The sequence below is a fragment of the Sinocyclocheilus grahami genome, unplaced genomic scaffold (assembly GCF_001515645.1).
Source record: "Sinocyclocheilus grahami isolate Dianchi unplaced genomic scaffold, SAMN03320097.WGS_v1.1 scaffold412.1, whole genome shotgun sequence".
Taxonomy (NCBI): Eukaryota; Metazoa; Chordata; class Actinopteri; order Cypriniformes; family Cyprinidae; genus Sinocyclocheilus; species Sinocyclocheilus grahami.
Window position 1 is genome coordinate 764,351 of NW_015505591.1, and position 21,660 is coordinate 786,010.

At 37.4% G+C, this 21,660-nt stretch overlaps 1 protein-coding gene and 1 long non-coding RNA gene across 3 annotated transcripts; one reads left to right on the top strand and one right to left on the bottom strand.

Moving 5' to 3' along the window:
• Positions 1–90: 90 nt before the first annotated feature.
• LOC107551044 (vasculin-like protein 1) lies at positions 91–13,011 on the bottom strand. 2 transcript variants are annotated; one of them, XM_016232532.1, is made up of 12 exons: positions 12,768–13,011; positions 9,795–10,920; positions 7,977–8,090; positions 7,669–7,798; positions 7,262–7,578; positions 7,026–7,101; positions 6,717–6,913; positions 6,407–6,547; positions 5,522–5,677; positions 5,035–5,153; positions 2,004–2,106; positions 91–1,889 (listed from the first exon to the last, which is right to left on the bottom strand). In XM_016232532.1, exons 3-12 carry the CDS (start codon positions 8,034–8,036, stop codon positions 1,734–1,736), a joined length of 1,455 nt encoding a protein of 484 aa, XP_016088018.1. In that variant the 5' UTR covers positions 8,037–8,090; positions 9,795–10,920; positions 12,768–13,011; the 3' UTR covers positions 91–1,733. The 2 variants fall into 2 exon arrangements, with proteins under 2 accessions (XP_016088018.1, XP_016088019.1); XM_016232533.1 differs by lacking the exons at positions 9,795–10,920; positions 12,768–13,011 and adding an exon at positions 8,379–8,872.
• Positions 13,012–15,975: 2,964 nt separating this feature from the next.
• LOC107551028 (uncharacterized) lies at positions 15,976–16,782 on the top strand. The gene is made up of 3 exons (XR_001604720.1): positions 15,976–16,048; positions 16,329–16,378; positions 16,599–16,782. It is a non-coding gene; the product is annotated as an uncharacterized lncRNA (long non-coding RNA).
• The last annotated feature ends 4,878 nt before the right edge of the window (positions 16,783–21,660 follow it).

A 21,660-nucleotide genomic window follows, 5' to 3' on the forward strand; every position in this document is an offset into this window, starting at 1 on the left:
TAGTTTATGTCTGCTTCGTCTCATACAGATAAGCCCATACATGACACCTTTTATCTTCTCAAATCTGTAAATAATGTTATCAAAATAATCTTAATCCTCCAAAACTCACAATTTTTTATTCTTATATTTTTTACAATCCACCCTGAATATCAAGGCTGCAGAAACAATATAATGCAAACAAAAGAACAAAAAAAAAAACAACCACCATGTGGGAATTTTTACAGCTGTACCAAAATTAAAAAAAAAACTTAAATCTGCGATAAAGCAATTTTTATACCCCATCAGCAGAAACAAGGTACAAAAAAAGGAGATGCACAATTTACACCAGCAGTCCCTCATGAAACAAAGAACTTTTAAAGATGGATCTCAACTTCACTGCCAGCAGCAGGGATAGAACTTGGCGCCCAAACGAAACTGTTTAAAGAACAACAAAACAGAACAAAGCGTGCAAGCCATCTTACCAAATCGCTCAAAGTTCAGAGTCATTACAAATCATAGACAGCTCAGACCAATCCCTGCATTGTAAACATTACATAAGCCCATTAATGTTTAATGCTTTCTATTCCATTGGGTAGATTTTATTAGGGTTTTGTGAGGGAATAAGTTCATCAGACCTTTCTTGTGTTTATTGAATACCCCTTATCAATCTACATGCAATGAATGTAAAGCTATTGAAAATGATTGCCACAGCATTATTTCTGTAAGCATTAAAATGCTTTCAATAGAGTAACTCTCAATATGGTTTAAATCAAACAGCTTTTAGGTTAAGGGGGGAATTTTTTTTTTATACCATATATATGGGCAAGAAAGAAAACTGTCTGTTTATGATTTTTTTTTTAACTTCAATTTTTCCTAAACGGAACCCAACGTAAGTGAACTGAACATCTGTATGTTCGCCAAGCTTCCCAGAACGCAGCATATAAAACATAGACCCTTCCATCCAAACCTTACCTTTATTCAAAAACCAGTTCCCGACAAACTCTTCCGCAACCTAGGTTTCAACTTTTAAACATCCTTTAAAGGTTTTCTCACGTGTGTACTTGGCAGACATATGAAATCCGGTATATTAGCATGGTTCAGCAGAATGAAAAGAGTGAAAATGAGCAGTTTGCTGGAACTGGAGCCAGAAATGGACTGATGTTCTAGCTGCCAGATTGCATGTGACAGTCCATTCAGTGCTGCTTTAGTTCTTCCTTGCTGCAGGGATGACTGGCTTGAGCTCATTTCTATGAGGGACTGGGAAGATTGAGAATGATTGTTTCATCTTAACACTAATGCTACGAATTGTTTTTCGCAAAAAGGAAAACAAACAAAAAATTTTTTAGAAAGGTGTCAAAGCCATTTTACAGAACATTCAGATGATGCCATATTTCATGTTAAATCACGGTTATAATTGGTGTTATTATTATGAATTAGTCTTTTTTTTCCCCCAAGCAAAAACAAAAAAGATCTGGTGGAGGGTGTTGTGTGGCTTTCTTTGACATTTCTAGTTCAGGATAAAGAACAAAATGCAGACAAGGAGACATAGGGGGAAAAAAACAAAATCAAACAAAAAGACACTGCCTACGAGCTGACAAGTGAATTCCTTTTCTCTCCGCCTGGGATATGACCGATGTTCCTTGTCCATGAAAAGAATCTCTTCTTCTTTTAGTTTGAAACAAATGGGTGTGATGGAGGAGACAGATTAAGTGAAAGAGAGAAAGGGAAATGTAGGAGGGGTGTTTAAAGCCACATTAGGTATCATCATCATCGGAGGTCTGGCTGCTACTGCTCGTCTCAGACTCGGAGCACTCTTCCAGGCCAGGGTTGGGGGCGTTCCTCCAGGTTAGCAGGGTCACACTACGTGGCTTCAAGAGCACACCGTTACGTCCCAGACCAATCTTCTTCATCTGAGAGCAAACACACATATAGTCAGGCACAACGGAAATGAACTGCGTGCAGGATGCACTTCAATTTAGACAAAGAATAAACAAACAAACAAACAATGTATATATGTTCCATACCTGTTCAGTTTTAGCTTGAAACTCTTTGAGTTCATCCTCGGTGAGGGGCTGGAAGTTGTCATCATTTTCTGGGTATTCTTGCCATCCCATTGCCTTCAGCAACCTGTCATAGAGGATCCACATGTGTGAGTATGTGGATATGTTCCATGTTGTTTTGATGTGAGCGGATCAATGTGTGGCTCTGTTCAAAAACCTAGTGTGCTGCCTATTAAGGTAGCATTACACCATAAGTGTGCCAGTAATATATCAAAGATAACTGGTTTTGGCAAAATGATATCCTTCATTATGAATTTAATTTGAAATGCAATGTGATGAAGCTCAGTGAAAAAAAATTAATTTAATGTGGTGTTTGAACCGAGATAAATTTGCTTGCAAATAAGCAAATTTAAATAAAAAAAATAAAATAGCATATAATATTATAAGAAATATAATAGCATATCACAATAAATTAAAAAAAATTGTTTTATTCCACAATCAAAAAGCAAAATGAAATTAATAAAAAGTTTAATTAATACAATGTATCTTTATGCCTAGAATATTGCAGTGCTAGTTAAGCAACATGCTATTAGGCAACTTATGAACTCAATTGTCTTCCATGTGCATAAGAAGTGCTATTTGCATAATACATGACGTTGCTGCCCATGTACAAAAATCCAAATCAGTCACCTGCGACAATTTAAAAAGATAGTCCACCTCAAATCGATAATTCTGTCATCATAGGCCACAAATGCCACTAAATTGGACAAAAATGCACAAACTAATAAAATCTATTACGTCTGTTGCTAACAAAGTGAATATGAATAGACAGTGTCGATTGCGACATTAAATTAATATCTGCTCATGTTGCACCGTATTTCATTTCAGGCGTTTTTACAGTGTTGCACATTTTAACCAATCACAATTCTGTTGAGCTTAGGAATGCAATGGCCAATCAGAGGTGTTCAGATGAGTCATCATTCAAACTCATCAGTTTTGTTGAGTGCGTGCATGTTCGCTGACTGAATTCCAGACTCTTGCGAATTCTTTCATCATAAACAAAGCGCAGATGGACGTACAATGTAAGAGATTCATTTCACAGTGTATACAGTTTCAGTGATAACGATAGTTTTGTTTTTTTGAGAGTGCTTACTGCTTAAATTCTCGATAGATCAATGTTAGTGATAACGTCACTTTCTATATATAATTTATTCGCTGTTTGAATAACCGTGGAAAGGAAATGTTATATAGCCTAATTATCAATATCTTACGTTTTTATTAAGATCATATTTGGGAGCACCTGTAATTACGTTAAATACAAATTCAGTCCTATTAAAAAAATTTTTTAGCCAACATGACACGCATGTCTGGTCCTTGCCTAAAAAGACGGGTTTATGAAAAAAGCGTTTTACGGGCTTTCAAGGACCAGATAGGGATACCCCTGACCATTTGACGCATAAATTGCTAAAATCCGATCAACAAAAGAGACAATTTTATAGCTCCCTGTCCAGCAGGAGATTCTCCAGCAGACTCTCAGATCTGACCTGAGAATGACCGAAGGACCTTTCCTTTTTCCCCCTGCATTCCAAAGGAAAGAGACAAGATTTCTTTGACAATCGTTGCTAATCATTGAAATCATGCGTTTGCCATCAAAAGCGACTACCACATCTCAAACTCAAACACTTCAGTGATACTTTGCTGAAATCTTCAAAGAACTGAAAGTCGTGCAAACTAAGACTTTCAGCAGAACTGCTCACGCCTCTGCTTCATCACAGACCAACGAGGGGTTTCCCAAAGGACGTCATTCCGACGTCACCGACCAATCAGTAACGGGGTTCCCTCAAAACATCCAGGAAGCCCGCGTCAGCGAAGGAATCACCTCAGCTTTCCAGCTGTCAATCAGCAAAACGCAAGTACACACAAGATCTTCGATCTGTTGAACTGGTGAATTTAGATTCTCTGCTTTGGGAATTCTTAAGGTGAATTTACATCACTCGTGAAAACGAGGTAGAACTATGAAACTCAGAACTCCGTTAACAGAATTTCTGAAACTGTATGCGTGTTTTAGCTTAAGTTTATGTAATCTAGAATAGCCAATAAATTTCATGTTTCATTTATAAATAATCGATTGTCTGGTGTCATATAATTTCAAGGTCAAATCTATTGCCAAAAGATCCTTGCTTGCTACCTAGCTCGTAGCTTACTCATAATAATTACCTCTCTTAAGAGCTGACAAATTATCATAATTGTATTTCACCCGTGGCCAGGGAGAATACAAAAATTACATATTCAATTGGTAATATACACTGACATCAACTTCTCGCTGGCCGAGTAGCTGATAGAGTGTAAACTATCAAATTTAGAAGCAATTCGACTCAGGCTAAATTAGGCTCTGCAAATCCGAGTCCTATCAAAACCTGAATCAATAATAATAATTAATTCCCTTACAACTGAGTTAAAATTCCTTACATCACTAAAAATGTTTTTTATTGGTCTTATGAAGTATTCTAAGTTGTTGAGATTGAAATTGGTGGGTTTTTGTTAAATGTGAGCTAAAATCATCACAATTAAAAAAAACAAAGACTTAAAACTACTTCAGTCTGTGTGCATTGAATTTATTTAATACACGAGTTTCACAATTTGAGTTGAATTACTGAAATAAATTAACTTTTCCACGACATTCTAATTTATTGAGATGCACCTGTACTTACCCTCATGTCCTTTCAAGTCTATATGTATTTTGTTTTTCTGATGACCTGAAAATCTATTTGAAAGAATGTTTTGTTTCGGTTCCCAATGAGTTTCATTATATTTTTTGTCCATACAAATCAATGGGAACCTAAACTGTATTAGTTACCAAGATTCTTTAAAACATATTTTGTGCATAACATGAATGTGAGTAAATTATGACAGATTTTCATGTTTGGGCGGACTACACCTTTAAATTAATAGAAGGCATTTGCTCATATAGGTAGCTCACTAGAATTTGGAAGTGAGCTTATACGTGTCTGATGGAGGAGAATGTGTTGAAGTGTTTGCATGTGGTTGCTCTGACCTGTGTTCCGCCTCCAGAGAGCTGGACAAGTGCTCTGGGTCTGAGTCACTGAGAGAGTGGGAGATGCCGTTCTCATGACTCTCTTCAAACTCTTTTGGTTCTGGGGTACTTCCCTCTCCCTAAAAACAAATTAATCCTCAGCAAACAAGAATTTAAGGTTGAACAAATCGGTTAATTGCTTGCTAAACTTACTGAAATCATGGAAATAAGCAATAACCTATGCATCTGTTTTGAAAACCTGGTTGCTGATGGCTATATAATGCTGACAAACAAAACAGATGGAAATAATTTTTATACATTACATAATTTGACTTTCTAATCACAAAATAAAAATCTATTGACAACATTGTAGGTGGATTTGGAACTGATAGAAGCAGGAAATCTCCAAATCTGTTAATAAGCCAATTCTAGATAATCTTAAACGGAGCAAATAATGGCAAACTAATTAACCTAAAATGCAACAGATTATAGATGAATTCATCTGCACCTCTGCTGGAGCTCCTGGGCTGTGGCAGTCACTCACATCCCCATTTCTCTCATCCTTTAGCCCACGCAGGAACTCACTCTTACGGTCTGTGCTGCGCCGCATCAGCTTTAGCCGTGAGGGGGTGATGTCTATGGGAGGGGTAGTGCTGGAGGGCGGCTATGGGGGGGGGAGAGAGAGAGAGAGAGAGAGAGAGAAATGGAAAGATAAACAGAGTTCCACATAAGAAAATGCTGGGTAAGCAGCTGTGTTGATTAGTGATGTTTTCCTATCATGATAAACATGATAACGTTTGTTTGATGAATAACAGAATACTGAAGTGCAGAGAAGATCTGTGTTGTAAATATTTTTAACCAATCTTCATCTGTTTGTGTGTTTTGTAAATGGCTGAATTACACAATGATACTATGAAAGCACCTGCTTTGAAATGAAGCCAACAACAATCATATTTTCTGGGAATGTTGGATACTAGGTTCTTACTGGCAAAAGATTAAAAGGAATTTAGAAGGTCTGGTAACACTTTATTTTATGGACCAATTCTCACTATTAACTATTACTAGCATACTGGCTGTTTATTAGTACTTGTAAAAGCACATATTACGGTCTTATTCTGCATGACCATATTTTAAATCCCTTAATCCTACCTCATACCTTACTACCTATTAATAATCAGCAAATTAGGTGTTTAATAAGGTAAAAGTTATAATTAATTGTGAGAACTGGGCATTAAAGTGTAAACGAAGGTCTATTTATTGTCGAAATAATACCCATCTTGGTCATTGCTTGCTTAATGAAGAGAAAAAAGAATTTGTCCTGACTTTTTAAATCGAGATAAATAAATAAAAAAATAATAATAATCAGCCTCCGCACACGACTTTGTTATTTTACCTCTTTAGAAGTGCCATGGGCAGGTGCACTGATGGGTGTCAGAGGTTTGGTCACAGAAACTGGGCTGGTGAAGGCCGAATCCCGTCCAGAGAAATGCAAACCCACTTTAGTTTCCCTTCCATTGGGTTTCCATGGCCCAGGCTATAAAAAGGAAGACAAAGGTTTTATTCATAAATGGAAAATTACACAATTGCCCAATTACAAAACAAATCTGAAAAAGCCTAGTCTTCACTATAAGAGATGTGACCCAATAAGCTTCTATAACAAATCCCAAACTTCACATAAGTACTATTTTCAGATTTCTTAGTACCTTGGTGGGGGCAGTGGCAGTTTTGGGGACCAGATTCTTGTAGACACTGGGTCCAGGGATGGAGACTTTAGAACCATTGGCGGGTAGAGGGCCAGCACTGGCAAAACCAGCCGAAAATGCAGCACTGGGATCCTCCTTAGACACTTTCTTAATGACCAGCATCTTAGACATAGCCTGCTTAGCACTAGGGGGGTTCTCTGTAACACAAGTTGCAAAAAAACCTTACAGAACAATCCAATAAATGCAACATAATATTTTGCTTTTTACGCAGTTGGAAGAAGGTGATTTAATTAATGAAAGCAACTTTACCCCATACTCCTGCTGGAGTCCCGACAGCACGAGGCTGACTGGCTGGCTTTCCAGTTGTCTCTGGGTTCAAGGAGGGCTGAAATTCACATGAAAACAAAGCATGAATGCAAACTAACTATGCATGAAAAGTATGACAGAACTGAACCTCTCTAAAGACATAACCAGTTAATTCAAGCCTGGCAGGGGTGTGACCTCACTACACAAGTAAACAAACTCAAGAGGAAAAGAATACTTACAAAATCCTCATCAACAAACTTGAGCTTGTCATCATTGCGCTCCTCATCAGAATATCTGTCCTGATATGGGCCACCTTTGCGTGGATGAAAGTTTCCATTACGCTGTCTGTGACCCCCTTGTCTGTCCCTCTCGCCTCCACCACGTTTGATATGCCGAGCATGGTGGTGGTGAGGACCTTCCTGGCCCCTCTGTGCCCCATGCCAGCTGGGGGACTCCTTCCACACTGGTCCGCCTCCCAATCCCACCTGACTCCCCTTCGCAACACCAGAGTCTACAGAGTCATGCCTCAACAGAGATGGCTGCTGCCACCCATCACCTGAAGAGAAAATGAACAGCTATTACAAAGGGCAAGACAAGAAACAGATTAACTCTGCATGCAAAGGAGGTTAGATGTGTGTTCCTCTACCTCCAGATGCTCTTAGTGGGTCATTGTTGAAAAAGCCATCGGAAGAATTGTGCCTGCGGCGGTTTACTCCCGGCCGGCTGTCTCCGCGGGGAAAGTGCTCTCCATGCTTCTCAAGGGGGGCAGCAGGGGACTAAAAATCACAGACGCAAATTAAACAGACAGCTTCAGCTTTAAAAAGCTTATTTTAGAAAAGAATGATTAGGCTCAAGAGAACTAAGAGTGGCCGTTGAGTCATACTGTCCTGAATAAAAAACATTAAAAAAAAAAAAGCACAAAGTCAATACAAAGTCAACAATCCATTACAATACCTTGGCGGGCTGAGGCGTGGAGAAGTTAAGCCAGGCAGGAACAAAGTCATGCTGCGCCATTTAGGTCCAGTGTCTCCCGTCAGTGGATGGAGGCATCAAACCTCATGGCCTGAACTGACAATGCAAGCAACAAACATCACATCATTGCAGTCTACGAATACAAGTACGTCACATTAATGCAAACATATTTAAAGTCTGCAAGAAACGGACATGGCAATTATCTTTTATTTCCTATTGTGACAAATACAAAAAGGGCAGGACAATTTGATTGGATCATTGTTGATTTGCTGATTGCTGTGATTGTGAATGTGAGTGCAGTGTTTCCCACAGACTACACTCTATGTGTGGTGGCACTTCCCCCAGGGAAAATATATACATAACGAAAACAGCAAATGGTCTTACTGAAAATGCAAATTCCTTCTCTGCCAGCAGGAGGCGCTTTTAGAGCTGCAGAAATAGCAGTTTCCCTGGCTGTGGCTGTAAACAAAGCAGCGCTGTGCTCATGAACGTTACTTTATCAGACAATATAGGAAAGATGAAATGAAAATGTCGAAACTTTTCTGAAAACAGTCAGTTCCCTTCAAAAATCCATTCATATAAATCACCCGCAGCCATGCAGTGCTCATGTTTACTCAGCAAAGTTAATGCAATTTGAAAAAATCTATTGTCAGTGTTGATATTGTGGTGGGCCGCCACAAATAAATCAATGTATGTGAAACACTGGAGTGGCAAGTTGGTGGAGAAGTTTTGAAACTCGTGTAGCCATTGGATAACTTTATTGCCCATTCGCTGAGCAGATGTACACGTCGTCATCATCCTTGATATTGTTGCGAGGAGAAGGAGATAATGTTTTTGATTAAAGATTACAAGTGCATATTAATTTTTTTTTTTAAATAAAAATGTACATGGAAGAATCATATGTTAAAAATGCTGCAATATTCCATAAAAACAAGAATTTTGATTTAAAGCTGACTTTAAAAATGACAGTCAAAAGTGCCATTTCTCCAGCACCAAATTAAAAAAAGAATTACTGTTTTAAAGCGTTTTTGAATATTCCCCCAACAGACAAAGGTCAGGAAACAAATAGTCTTGCCCTGAAACTCATATCATTGGTTGGACCAATGTCGCTGAGTCAGGCTGATCAGGATACTCAATGAAAGCAAGAAATGTTTTGAAAGCACTGCAGGGCCAGTGCTTACCCTTTTAGTGGATATCAACCTACAAATTGCTTGCAAGTTACAGTTGTATCTGCATATTAAAGAATCTACTAATGATTTTTGGAATACATATGCCCCACAGCTTGACAGATATTACCAAAAAAGTTGTCCATCGTTCTCTGTACAGAACGAAGGAGCTGGTCCACACATTTGAACCAATCAGAAAACCACTTGAATGTGGAGGGACGGAGTTTAAACAGACTAAATAATTGGAGAAGTACAGCATGTTAACAGAGAAAAGTCTGTCATTTTCACCAGAAGATCAAGTTATGACAAAGTGATTTAAATATTATGAAGTTAAAAATTGGAACAAAACACAACAAGATCTATGACATGCATTTTCATTTCCTGCCCATTTTACAAGAAAAGCTAGAAGTTTCTAGGTTAAACATTAAAACAAAAAACACTAACTTCTGTTTTATGGCTCTCTTGGCCTAGATATGATTGTCTGTATTTACTTAGACTCAACAAGAACTAACTTTAAAACAACACATTCTACTTAATGACAAATCTCACATTCCATTTCATAAGTGATAACTCATTCAAAGTACAAAATAATCAATACCAAGGAAAGTTACAGCTAAATGTTGTGGCTTCTTACCCCAGAGACAAAGGCTCTGTAGTTCGATGGCCCTGTCCTTGGCTGTATCTGAGTAGAGGGCCCAACCAACGCTCTTTCACAGGCTTTGAAGCCTCAGGACAAGCGCAACTCCTGTCACAGACAATCTCCAGTTTCCAGGATGGTGCAAGAAGGAGATGGAAGTGAAACTTGTGCAGCCCAAGGTAAAATTGTAAGGTGATAGAAGAGATGGCGACGTGTTGTTCTTGATCAGCGGAGTGTAGTTGCGGAAGAATAGAGGATGTGTTTGATCAGTAATGCCAGGACACCCTTAGTTCACCGATGATGACTGCGTGCATTCAGGTTGACTGGATACAAATGAAGCAAATCCAATGGGTTCCCCAAAAAAGTCAGTTTGAGTCTTGGATTGTCCAGTCTCTTATTCTGGGTGCTTGTGGTAGCAGCACGTCGTGCCTGCTCTGACACTCAGAAGCTCCTTTACGAACTCATTTTCAGCTGAAGACACACACAGCAATAAAAAACGGAGAGTGGGTTTGTACCACACAAAGCTGTTTTGCACAAAGTGGTGATCTGAATATGTTCACCTCATCAAAACAGCGAATGTGCTACGTCAGGGCGAAAAGGGGAGGGGGGCTGATTTGTCACATCACAATAGCTAGAAGTGCTTTATATTATAAAGTCATGAGAATTGCTTTTGCTTTCAACAGCTCATACTTTGGATGATTCAGTGAACCAAACCATGAAAACTTGACATCTTTAATTCTCGCCCCATATGGTTATGGATAAATGGCTGGTGAACCAGTATCACGTTAGGCTACCGAAAAAAATTATGGTAAATATGATTTGACTTCTAACAACACTTCCAACCTTCCAGTTCATCAAATTCGAAGAAGCTTTCACAGGTGAGTAACTTGAAGCCAAAGTGCACAGATTCCTGTTAAACACGGTGTACAGTGCATTGGTAATTCAGTGCAACCAAAACACAAGCGCCCAGGTGCAGGCAAACCTTGAACATTCAATGTGAAACAACAGGTGTACTCCAGATTGTATTATTGCATGTTAGGAGATCTCAGGTCTCTTAAAATCCTGAAGTCACAAATCCAACAGTTCGTCCTCCAGATCTTCACAAATAATCTGCAGACCAACTCTGTAAAACAACAAATATTTGATTGATCACCCAGCAATCAATACATTGGAAACAGTTAATTTCTTCTCACAATTGCATATTCTGTAGGGTGACATGCTATACTTAAGTCTAAAACTTTCTAAGTGATGTTTATCTTGATGTTATCTTAGATAATAATTATGTATGCCGTTTCTATTACCTCAAACCGGGAGACTTATATTTGGACATAACATATTTGTGCTTAACAAAAAAGTCACAAAGCACTTTGTCAAATAATTAAAAAAAAAAGTTAATGTGATCTGCCAGTGCCCAAATACTGGCTCCTAAAAACCACCAAAACAAAATCAAACCGGGAGACTTATATTTGGACATAACATATTTGTGCTTAATAAAAAAGTCACAAAGCACTTTGTCAAATAATTAAAAAAAAAAGTTAATGTGATCTGCCAGTGCCCAAATACTGGCTCCTAAAAACCACCAAAACAAACAAACAAACAAACAAAAAAAAACAGCACAATAAGCTGCCTTCATAGGTTACACATTTTAAACTGATACTTTAATTACCATGAAGATATTCAATGTTGAACTTTATTCATAAAATAAACGAAATAACATTCTTGCCATTATTTACTCGTTTCCCTATATTCAAAATCCGTCTATTTTTCCCCCTCAGAGGAAAACAAATTGAGATAACAGGCAGAATGACATCCCTTGTTTTGTCATTTGACTTTTACTAACGTTACATGGAAAATGAGTGAAAGTGAATAATGTCTGACACTGTCATTCTGCCAAACATCTCTTTTTCTATTGCTCAGAATAAAGCAAATCATATAATTCTGGAATAAAACGAGTGAGTAAATAACGACAAAAAATGACCTTTTTGAGTGAAGTACACTTTTAACATGACTAATCATCACTTTGTCAATGGATTGTATTTGTACTTTATCTGTCCACGGCCGTGAATTCATTCTTGCCATTATTTACTCGTTTCCCTATATTCAAAATCCGTCTATTTTTCCCCCTCAGAGGAAAACAAATTGAGATAACAGGCAGAATGACATCCCTTGTTTTGTCATTTGACTTTTACTAACGTTACATGGAAAATGAGTGAAAGTGAATAATGTCTGACACTGTCATTCTGCCAAACATCGCTTTTTCTATTGCTCAGAATAAAGCAAATCATATAACTCTGGAATAAAACGAGTGAGTAAATATCGACAAAAAATGACCTTTTTGAGTGAAGTACACTTTTAACATGACTAATCATCACTTTGTCAATGGATTGTATATGTACTTTATCTGTCCACGGCCGCGAATCGTCTAGCTAACGTTACAGTAAGATAAACAAGTTATTTGTATAATGCAAAACAGTTGAAGTAGAAAGTAAAGTGAAGGAAAACTAAAAGCAGGCGTATAACTAGCAAAAGAGTTAGCTGCAGAACATAAACTAAAATACACTTTAAAATATATTCGTGATAATTGCAAACTAATATTTAATATGCTCAGCCACACGTTCTGGACCATATGGGAGTTAAAATGACAAACAAACTACTTATTAGTCTTTCTACTTGCTGAACACTCGCTAGCACGGGACAGTTAGCATAGTAGGCCATTCAATGTGTGCAGAAACCTTTTAGTACAGGCTGAGTGTTTAAATTCAAACTCTTAGAACAAAGAAACTTTTAGGCATTATTAGACGGATACATAAGGGTGAATTATAAAGTCTCGGGCTTGTGTCGTGACGGAAAGCGTGTTGTTTTAGCCACGGCGCGAGCTAGGCTAAGCTAGCATTCCGAGCAGAAATAGTGTTGTAAAATGGCTCCCTCTCGACACCAAACCACCGAATAAACATTTCGATATACACCTACCTTTTGATCCCTTGTCTATCCCAATAAGTTAATCGAAGACAATGATGCACCGCTTGTCAAGTCAATTTGACAGCTTGGAGGTTGTCGTATTTCTGATTCTGTATTTTGTTTGTGTTTTTTTTAATCACACTCGTTCCGACTTTGCCAATCCATCTAACGTTAGCTTGTTCCTGTCTACTTCTGCACAGACGAGCTAATCGATCGCAGAGCACACCGCGGTTTTTTTTTACAGTCTATGGTCACAACATTCCCCCAGCTCAAGCCAGCTAGAGGATTTACTCACGAGAGGGCTTGACGCACACAGAGTGTGGACTTTTAAAGTTGTTTTCACTCTTTTTGCACTATTTGTGAAATATATTGAGTTAAATTGTTACAAAATATGATGTGAACAACATGGCAGACTGCGTGCCCTCCGGTAATGCAAACCTCTGCTACCAGAAATGGAACAATGGAATTTCACGCTTTGGTAGACTTCAAGTAACGCAAAAATAACCAGATGTGTGTGTATAAACTTAATAGACTTTCCGGAAAATGCACACACATCTATGTGAACGTAATGTGTGCAAAGCAAACAGATGAATCGTGTCTTTCCTGTAAGTTATGTGAAGTAATTTACATTTACAATACAATAATAGGTATCACTGAAACAGTAAACTCTGATTTTGCATTTAACATTTATGATGTGTCATTCAGTCAATAATCACTCACACATATTTGAAAAATGTATTAAAATTGAACAAAATGGATGACCCATCAAAACCCGAATGTCCTTGAGTGACCACGTTAGAACAAGACCATTACATGATCCAGAGATTTGAACTTGCTTCCTCTGACCCTTAAAAATAAAAATTTGCTAGCAATAATAATTGTTATTTAAATAAAATATGAATAAAACGTTAATTTTATAATTTACGGTGTATGTATTTGTGCTTTTTTGTTGTTCAGACTACATAATTGTATTACATTTGCATAAAATTTGAATAATCATATCTGATAGCATACAATTATATGTTTATATGATTATATTTGCATAATAGGCTTGAATTTAAATAGCAAAAGAATGGATTTAAATAAATAAATAAGTTTTATATTTCTGTATTAATTTTCAGTCAGACCTAACTCCAAACAATATTTGGCATTTAAAATTTTTTAACATTTTAAAGTATAGCTTTAAACTGCTGTTGTTTTGCAACATTCCATTCCCATGAGACTCCATCCTATCCATAAACGCATAGTGTAGCTTTTTTTATATAATTATTGGTATGCTAAATTGTATATAATCTAACCCTGCGTCTCAATGTTCATACTATCCAGCCTAAATAGTATGTGAGATCATTAGAATAAGTGTGTCCCAAAGTATAGTATGTAAAAAAAAGAGTATGCCAAAAGTCCCCGGATGGTCTACTATTTCAGGTCGATTTTTGAAGTGTGGATCCGTGCACACTCTAATGGCTAATATTGCCCACAATCCATTGCGCTTTGGTGAAGGATTCGGTCCAGAACTACAAACACGAATAAAACGCGGTAAAAATACAAACATGGCAGATGTGCGCGACCGGCGGTTAGGTAGAGAGGCTTATGGTGAGTTCAAGTCATGTCAGATAGATCGTATTTACGAGTTGAACGCACAACGCCACCACAAAGTCGTTATTACTAGTGGGGAAACTCGAAATTTTCTTTATTGCTGCGTTCAAGTCCTCCTGGGACGTTAGTATTTACGAGGTGACAAGTCGTAATTACGACGTCAGGTGCGTTCAAGTCAGTTTAGTCGGCACAAGATGGCGGTGTACCTTCTTTTAATTAATTACAAGAAAATACAACAGGGTCTGTTATCTCTGCTTATAGAAAATGAAAAGCAAAGAATTCGCATCAGGTGTCTTTTGCGGTTTTAATCTTTTTAAAAAGTAATTTATGAAGCCACTTTAATCTGTATTGCATAAAAACTTGTTATTGTTATATTACAAAACTCAATTTAAACAAAAATGTACCGTCAACTACAGACGTTGCATCCATCGATTCCGCCATGTTACTCATTGACACGCCCCCAATTAGGAAACTCGGGGCTTAAAGAAAATTTCGAGTTTCCCACTTGTAATAACGACTTTGTGGTGGCGTTCATGTGCGTTCAACTCGTAAATACGATCTATCTGACATGACTTAAAAGCACCATAAGCCCCGAGTTTCCGGGGTGGGGGCGTGTCAATGAGTAACAAACTTCCGTAGGACTTTTATAGGAACATTCTGGGCTTTTTCGTGTTATGTTGTGTCTGGCTTCGCATCGCCACATGCCTTGTAATGACCTTCTGCTGACAAATAAAAACTCCTCGTTTTATTTTACGACAATATGATATTAAATCAAGGCATGTTTTCATTATTTCTTTGACCGTTTACTGTCGAATATGTTTCTGACAGATAAGCACAGTTTATTCTAGGTGCACAGTTAGCATGCTAGCTTTTGTAATATATAATTCAGTTCTGCGGCTTAACTTTAAACGGGTCTGATTCAGACAGCACTGCAATGACTGTCCTCAAACAGATGTTTAATAATGTTTTATTATTATTTGAATTGCAGGTAAAATGTTGGCAAGTATAATCGGACGTCACATTCTTCGTAACTTTGGGGTGAGTGAAACATTTAACCAAATAAAGAGACTTTGATTTAACCCATCTGGTTTTGTTGCACTCTCTATTTTATTTTACTATTTTTTTTTAATCTTATGAATAACGGTATTCTGTTACCTCGTAATAGACCTTTAACACGTGATGTATTCTCCAGTGTTTATGGGAATTCTCATCAATACGTAATTGTTTTAGCTGACATTTCTTTCCTCCCTATTAACAGGGAATGCAGTGGAGTGGCCTCATGCAGGTGTCCAGGAAGTTTGCCTGTTTAGGGCAGCGGACCACTCACTGTTCAACACTGTTTACTAGAGGTTTATATGGACAGCTGCCCCCAAGACATGTTGCTGGTTCTGTTTTGGGAGCCCAGCTTGCATCCATCGATTCCGCCATGTTACTCATTGACACGCCCCCAATTAGGAAACTCGGGGCTTAAAGAAAATTTCGAGTTTCCCACTTGTAATAACGACTTTGTGGTGGCGTTCATGTGCGTTCAACTCGTAAATACGATCTATCTGACATGACTTAAAAGCACCATAAGCCCCGAGTTTCCGGGGTGGGGGCGTGTCAACGAGTAACATAAACTTCCGTAGGACTTTTATAGGAACATTCTGGGCTTTTTCGTGTTATGTTGTGTCTGCCTTCGCATCGCCACATGCCTTGTAATGACCTTCTGCTGACAAATAAAAACTCCTCGTTTTATTTTACGACAATATGATATTAAATCAAGGCATGTTTTCATTATTTCTTAGACCGTTTACTGTCGAATATGTTTCTGACAGATAAGCACAGCTTATTCTAGGTGCACAGTTAGCATGCTAGCTTTTGTAATATATAATTCAGTTCTGCGGCTTAACTTTAAACGGGTCTGATTCAGACAGCACTGCAATGACTGTCCTCAAACAGATGTTTAATAATGTTTTATTATTATTTGAATTGCAGGTAAAATGTTGGCAAGTATAATCGGACGTCACATCCTTCGTAACTTTGGGGTGAGTGAAACATTTAACCAAATAAAGGGACTTTGATTTAACCCATCTGGTTTTGTTGCACTCTCTATTTTATTTTACTATTTTTTTTTAATCTTATGAATAACGGTATTCTGTTACCTCGTAATAGACCTTTAACACGTGATGTATTCTCCAGTGTTTATGGGAATTCTCATCAATACGTAATTGTTTTAGCTGACATTTCTTTCCTCCCTATTAACAGGGAATGCAGTGGAGTGGCCTCATGCAGGTGTCCAGGAAGTTTGCCTGTTTAGGGCAGCGGACCACTCACTGTTCAACACTGTTTACTAGAGGTTTATATGGACAGCTGCCCCCAAGACATGTTGCTGGTTCTGTTTTGGGAGCATTTCACTGGTCTGCACATAGACTGAAGAAACGTCCTCAGGAAGAGAGCTGCTACTTGTAAACAAGGACAAGTGTTTCCTAATTTGGGGCACGAGTGCAAAAAAAATGGTTGAAAATTTTATTTATTTGAATGTGTTTTCTCCATTTTGCAGATCTAATAATTAAGTTAAATTATAGTAGTTAATTTGGTAGATGCTTTTATCCAGAGTGTTTGTGTAATATAATGTGTAATAATATAATGTGAGTGATTCATCCTAGTGAGGCTGTAAAATGAGATGTGATGCAATGCATTGTTCCAAGATTGTTCCGATAAGTACAGACTAGGCTAAAGTGAGAAATAGTGTCTCTAACCCTCTTAACACTTGCACTCTCTATTCTAACTGCTTTTTCTTAAAAAAAGGGCCTCTAACACTAGCCTTATCTATTCTTTTTCTATTCTATCTACTTCTTTTTTTGTTACGTGTATAAATATAAGTGTGTGTGTATTAGGCTAACCCAGACTTGTCATAGCACTTGCATATTATTGCTCTTTTGTTGGTTTTGATTGCTTCTATTGTCATCATTTGCAAGTCACTTTGGATAAAAGCATGCTAAATGACTAAATGTCCAGGATTTTTTGTTTTTTATGTTATCAAAAGGTCAACCTTGTGTTCACTCTGGTATTTTTGCATGTTTTTCCCCCATACCAGTCACATTGTAGTAAGAGGAAGTCAGTTATTCAGTTAATGTTGCTCTGTGTTTTAAATGATGAGATCATCAGGGGAGTGGTGCATTTCAGGTGAGCTATCCGGTTTCTTTTTAACCTGACCCAGTTGAGTGCAGTGATCATCTTTTTTGCACTTTTGTTAAGTAAAAATCATGTGTTTCCATGTATTATTATTATTATTTTTTTAATGAACAGTGTTGCATGACTTCTAAAAGTGAAAGTGGTATAGGTTGCAACTTGGAATACAAGATGTATGTAGTGTACAGTAAACTGACCAGTATTTTAAAATATTTTAAAGTGAGGTTCCAAAATGTTTTTTTTTTTTGGCAATGCCATAGAAGAACCATTTTTGCGTTCCCCAGAGAACCTTTCAGTCAGACGTTCTTAAAAGAACCATTTTTTTTCTTAGTGTGCAGAACACATTTAAATATTTTACTTTTTTTTTTTAAAGAACATTTTGTACAGTGAAAAGTTCTTTATGGAACCATCAATTCCGTTAAATAACCTTTATTTTTAAGAGTATAAGATTTTTTGGGGAAAATGTTTTTATTGATGCATTAATCACCCTGCAGTAACAATTGATTTCCACCATGCCAGAAAATTAAATTGAGCCCTGACAGAAAATCTTCTCCCATTGAGAGAGAGAAAGAAATCCAGGCTTTAGGATTATAGAAGTCTGGACGTGGATTTTAAATTATGATTATAGTTAAGGCATTTAGTTTTAACAAAGAGGGTCCACTGTTCAAGTGATTGGTATTGCCATGAACTCCACTGCACCCTCTTGATTCTCTCTTTTGAATACTCTCCATGTGCAGTAAAGCATTTTATCCAATCCTATTTTACTATAATTCAGAATTGGAATGCACAACTTAAGAGGTTTGGCTCATGTTTGTTCACGGGCACAGTTTTTTCCCTCTTTTAACCTTTCGGTGGTGAGCTAAACATCTGTGGGATTCAGCTTTGGTTTAGGAGTTCCTCTCCCCGGTAACTGTTGAACCACTTTATTGTAAAAGTCCTTTGACCAGCAAAAGATGGCTTGGACTGGTGCAAAAAAGCAGTTACGTAAGCAACTCCCAACCCAAATCAGCTTTTCATCCTTGCATTTACTTGCATAAATATTTTTGATCATTTGAAAGATGAGCTGACATACCCGGACTTGGTTGGATAATGGAAAATGGGTTACAACATGTTGTTGATGTTACTGAAGACTAATTCCCTTTTGGCATGTAAGCTCTATGCTTAACATTTACACTGAAATGAGGGCTAAAATAAGCAAGCGCTGTACTGTGAGCCTGTTTACATTGCTGTTGAGAGCTTTCTGTCTGTCCGATGTTGCATCTGCATCACTAGAGAATAGGGCTGTAACGATTTACTCAACTCACGATTCGATTCGATTCACGATTTTGATTTCACAATTTGATTCGATTCACACATTTTTTTAACAAAATGAGATTTAAGACAAATTATACTGTAAATTAAATGTGTCATTTTATTATTGCTTGGACAAAATGCTGCATGTTTCTTTGTGAAATATAACACTATAATAATATAGCACTTGTACATTATTGCCCTTTTGTTGGTTTTGATTGCTTCTGTTATCCTCATTTGTAAGTCGCTTTGGATAAAAGCATCTGCTAAATAACTAAATTTAAATATAATGTAAATGTAAATAACAAAACTAAATATAAAATTTAAAACAAGCCCCAAATAGATAAGTAACACAAATAAAATAAATCTCTTCATATAAACAAAATAAGGCTTTGTCTGTGCTTTTTCCGTTTAAAATTAGAGGCAACAACTGCAATTTAATCATGATCCAAACAAAGATGCTGCACACATGCAACATGAGCAGTTTTTAATCTAAATTATATTGTATAATTTTGAAATTTGAAGCAAAAACAGAATGGTTTGACTTCAGTTTTGTGAAACTATACAGAAAATCTGCATGAAACAGAAACGGCAGACGAGCTGAATGAGACTGCAGATTCACTCTCTGCCAGCAGGTGGCGCTTAAAGCGTTTTCTTGGTTTCCGCTGTAAACAAAGCAGCACTGAACTTATGAACTCTAATATGCTTTATGAGGCAAGATGAAAAGAAAAAATACCACCTAAACTTTTCTAAAGACCGTAAGTTCCCCTCAGAAATTCATTCATATAAACTCCTACCCCTAATTGAATCGCGATTTGTTTAGCATCTCAACCGATTTGAATCGTCACCTATTTGAATCGATTTTTAACCGGCTCGCGGTTAATCGTTACATCCCTACTAGAGAATGCTCCAGATATACCCACCAATTAGTTTACAGTGTCAAGTGACATAGCCTTGAATACTTCTGTCTTAGGTCATTAGAGAGCATTTAGATTATCCTTTAACTCCTAGCCTTTATGATAGGGTGAATCAATAACTGGGAAATTACTTCTGTGTATTTAATGAGTCAGTGAAGGGTTGCATCTAGAGCTACAATGAAGCAAAAGGAAAAGAAGTTGTCACTACTCAACTCATTATGCAGAACTATCATTTAATAGGTCATGGCAACCTGACCAAGAATGTTTATCTAGTTTGAAATCCAATTAAAATCAAGAGTTTTCATATTCACAAATTTTTGATGCTGACTCGGAGAAGAAAGTGAGATCATTGTCCCTCCGCTGCATGCAGTTAGTCACACAGCAGGGGTGTTTCAGTTCGTCTCACTCTGCTGTGCTCAGCCTTTATTTTAGAGTTGTTCGTTGGTCTCTGCTCAACTGAATTGGATCATTTAAAGACCGCATGAAATTAAAATAGGAAACTGTGGTCTTTAGTATAGCTCTATTAACATAATTTGAGGCCATCAATATGCTTGTTGTGCACTCTCATAACTTGACAGTTACCCTCCTCTTATTCACCACGGTTGAATGAACAACGAATGCAAGATTATATACACAAACAAATCACAGCCAATATGTCTGAAAGAAAAGTAGTATTAATAATTACTTAACAATTACAAACTAATTATTTCAGACATTTTGTTAATAATCATCCATTTTACACACATAGTTTAAGAGACATACTTAAAAAAGGTCATTTTCACTAGTTTCATAGTTTTGATTAGAATATAACACGTCCAATCCTGCGGTTGCATATGGTCTGGCCACAGAGTGTCATATTTGAACACATCTGAAGCAAACATTGGACTCAACAATTCTGCATATGCATGTTACCAGAAGTCCACTCAGCTCCTGTAATACTTTCAATTATAACTGAATGACTTCTGATCTGTTCTTTTTTGGAGATGGTTGAAAGGCAACTTGATTTCAAAAAACAATTATAGCATTAACAAAAACTGCAGTATAATTTCATCCCTAGTTGTAATGCAGTTCCGTCTCCTGCATGGCACTGATGACTGAGAGTGTCTTCAAAGGGAGGTAAATTATCTCTAGATCAGATACTTTTTCAGTGTTTTTTTTGTATAATTAGATGTTGTTTCCTCTGAGTCCTTTATCAGATGTGCAAATTAGGCATGAAAACAGTGACAAATGCCACTGACTGCACTCTACAGTCATAAATGACAGGAAATTACTGATCCATTTATGAGCCCTGAAATTTTATGGCACCGCTTTAGTACCACCGACCAGTCCAAAAACACATCACAAAAAGCCTCTCTGTTCTGTGCAGATGTTTAAGATGTTGAATGTGATCAATAAACAAAAGAACCCAACTGTCTTTTTTCCAGCCGTAGCATATGAATAGAAAATAGTGAAGCATGCATTGTTTTTGCTCGTAGCGGTGCTGTCTGATCGTGAGATGATGCTGGTGGTGTTACTGACAGGGTGACCTGAGAATATATCAATGCGCAAGGCTGGGATTACTGGAGAATAGCATTGTAACATGAGGTAGGTCAGAAGAGGAGAAAGAAGCAGGAGCCTGTGTATGTACTAGGGAATATGTCAGAAAAACAGCTGTTTTAATGCACTGGAAAGCACTTTGGCTGTTCTACCAGTCACTAGAGAGGGGAGTGGTTCAATATTTTGTTGTGTAAGGGGCAAAGAGCAATTGAGTAAGTAGAATCAGATTTTTCCTTGTCATACGGAAACCACTGCAATACAAAGAAATAAGGATTAAATTTTTTGGCAAAGTGAGTGTCTCTTGTTCATTGATACCTTTCACCTCCTTAATAGGATCAGTAGTAAAAAAACATTCTGGCATTCTTGGCTTTCCTGCTGTACAACAACAGGAA

What these genes read in the sequence shown, in the direction of transcription:
- LOC107551044 (XM_016232532.1), bottom strand. Translation starts at nt 8,036, where the DNA reads ATGGCGCAGCATGACTTTGTTCCTGCCTGGCTTAACTTCTCCACGCCT. An exon ending in AGTTTGTTGATGAGGATTTT is followed by an intron (nt 7,102 to 7,261) that starts GTAAGTATTCTT and finishes TGTGAATTTCAG; the next exon opens with CCCTCCTTGAACCCAGAGAC. An exon ending in GACTCCAGCAGGAGTATGGG is followed by an intron (nt 6,914 to 7,025) that starts GTAAAGTTGCTT and finishes CTTGTGTTACAG; the next exon opens with AGAACCCCCCTAGTGCTAAG.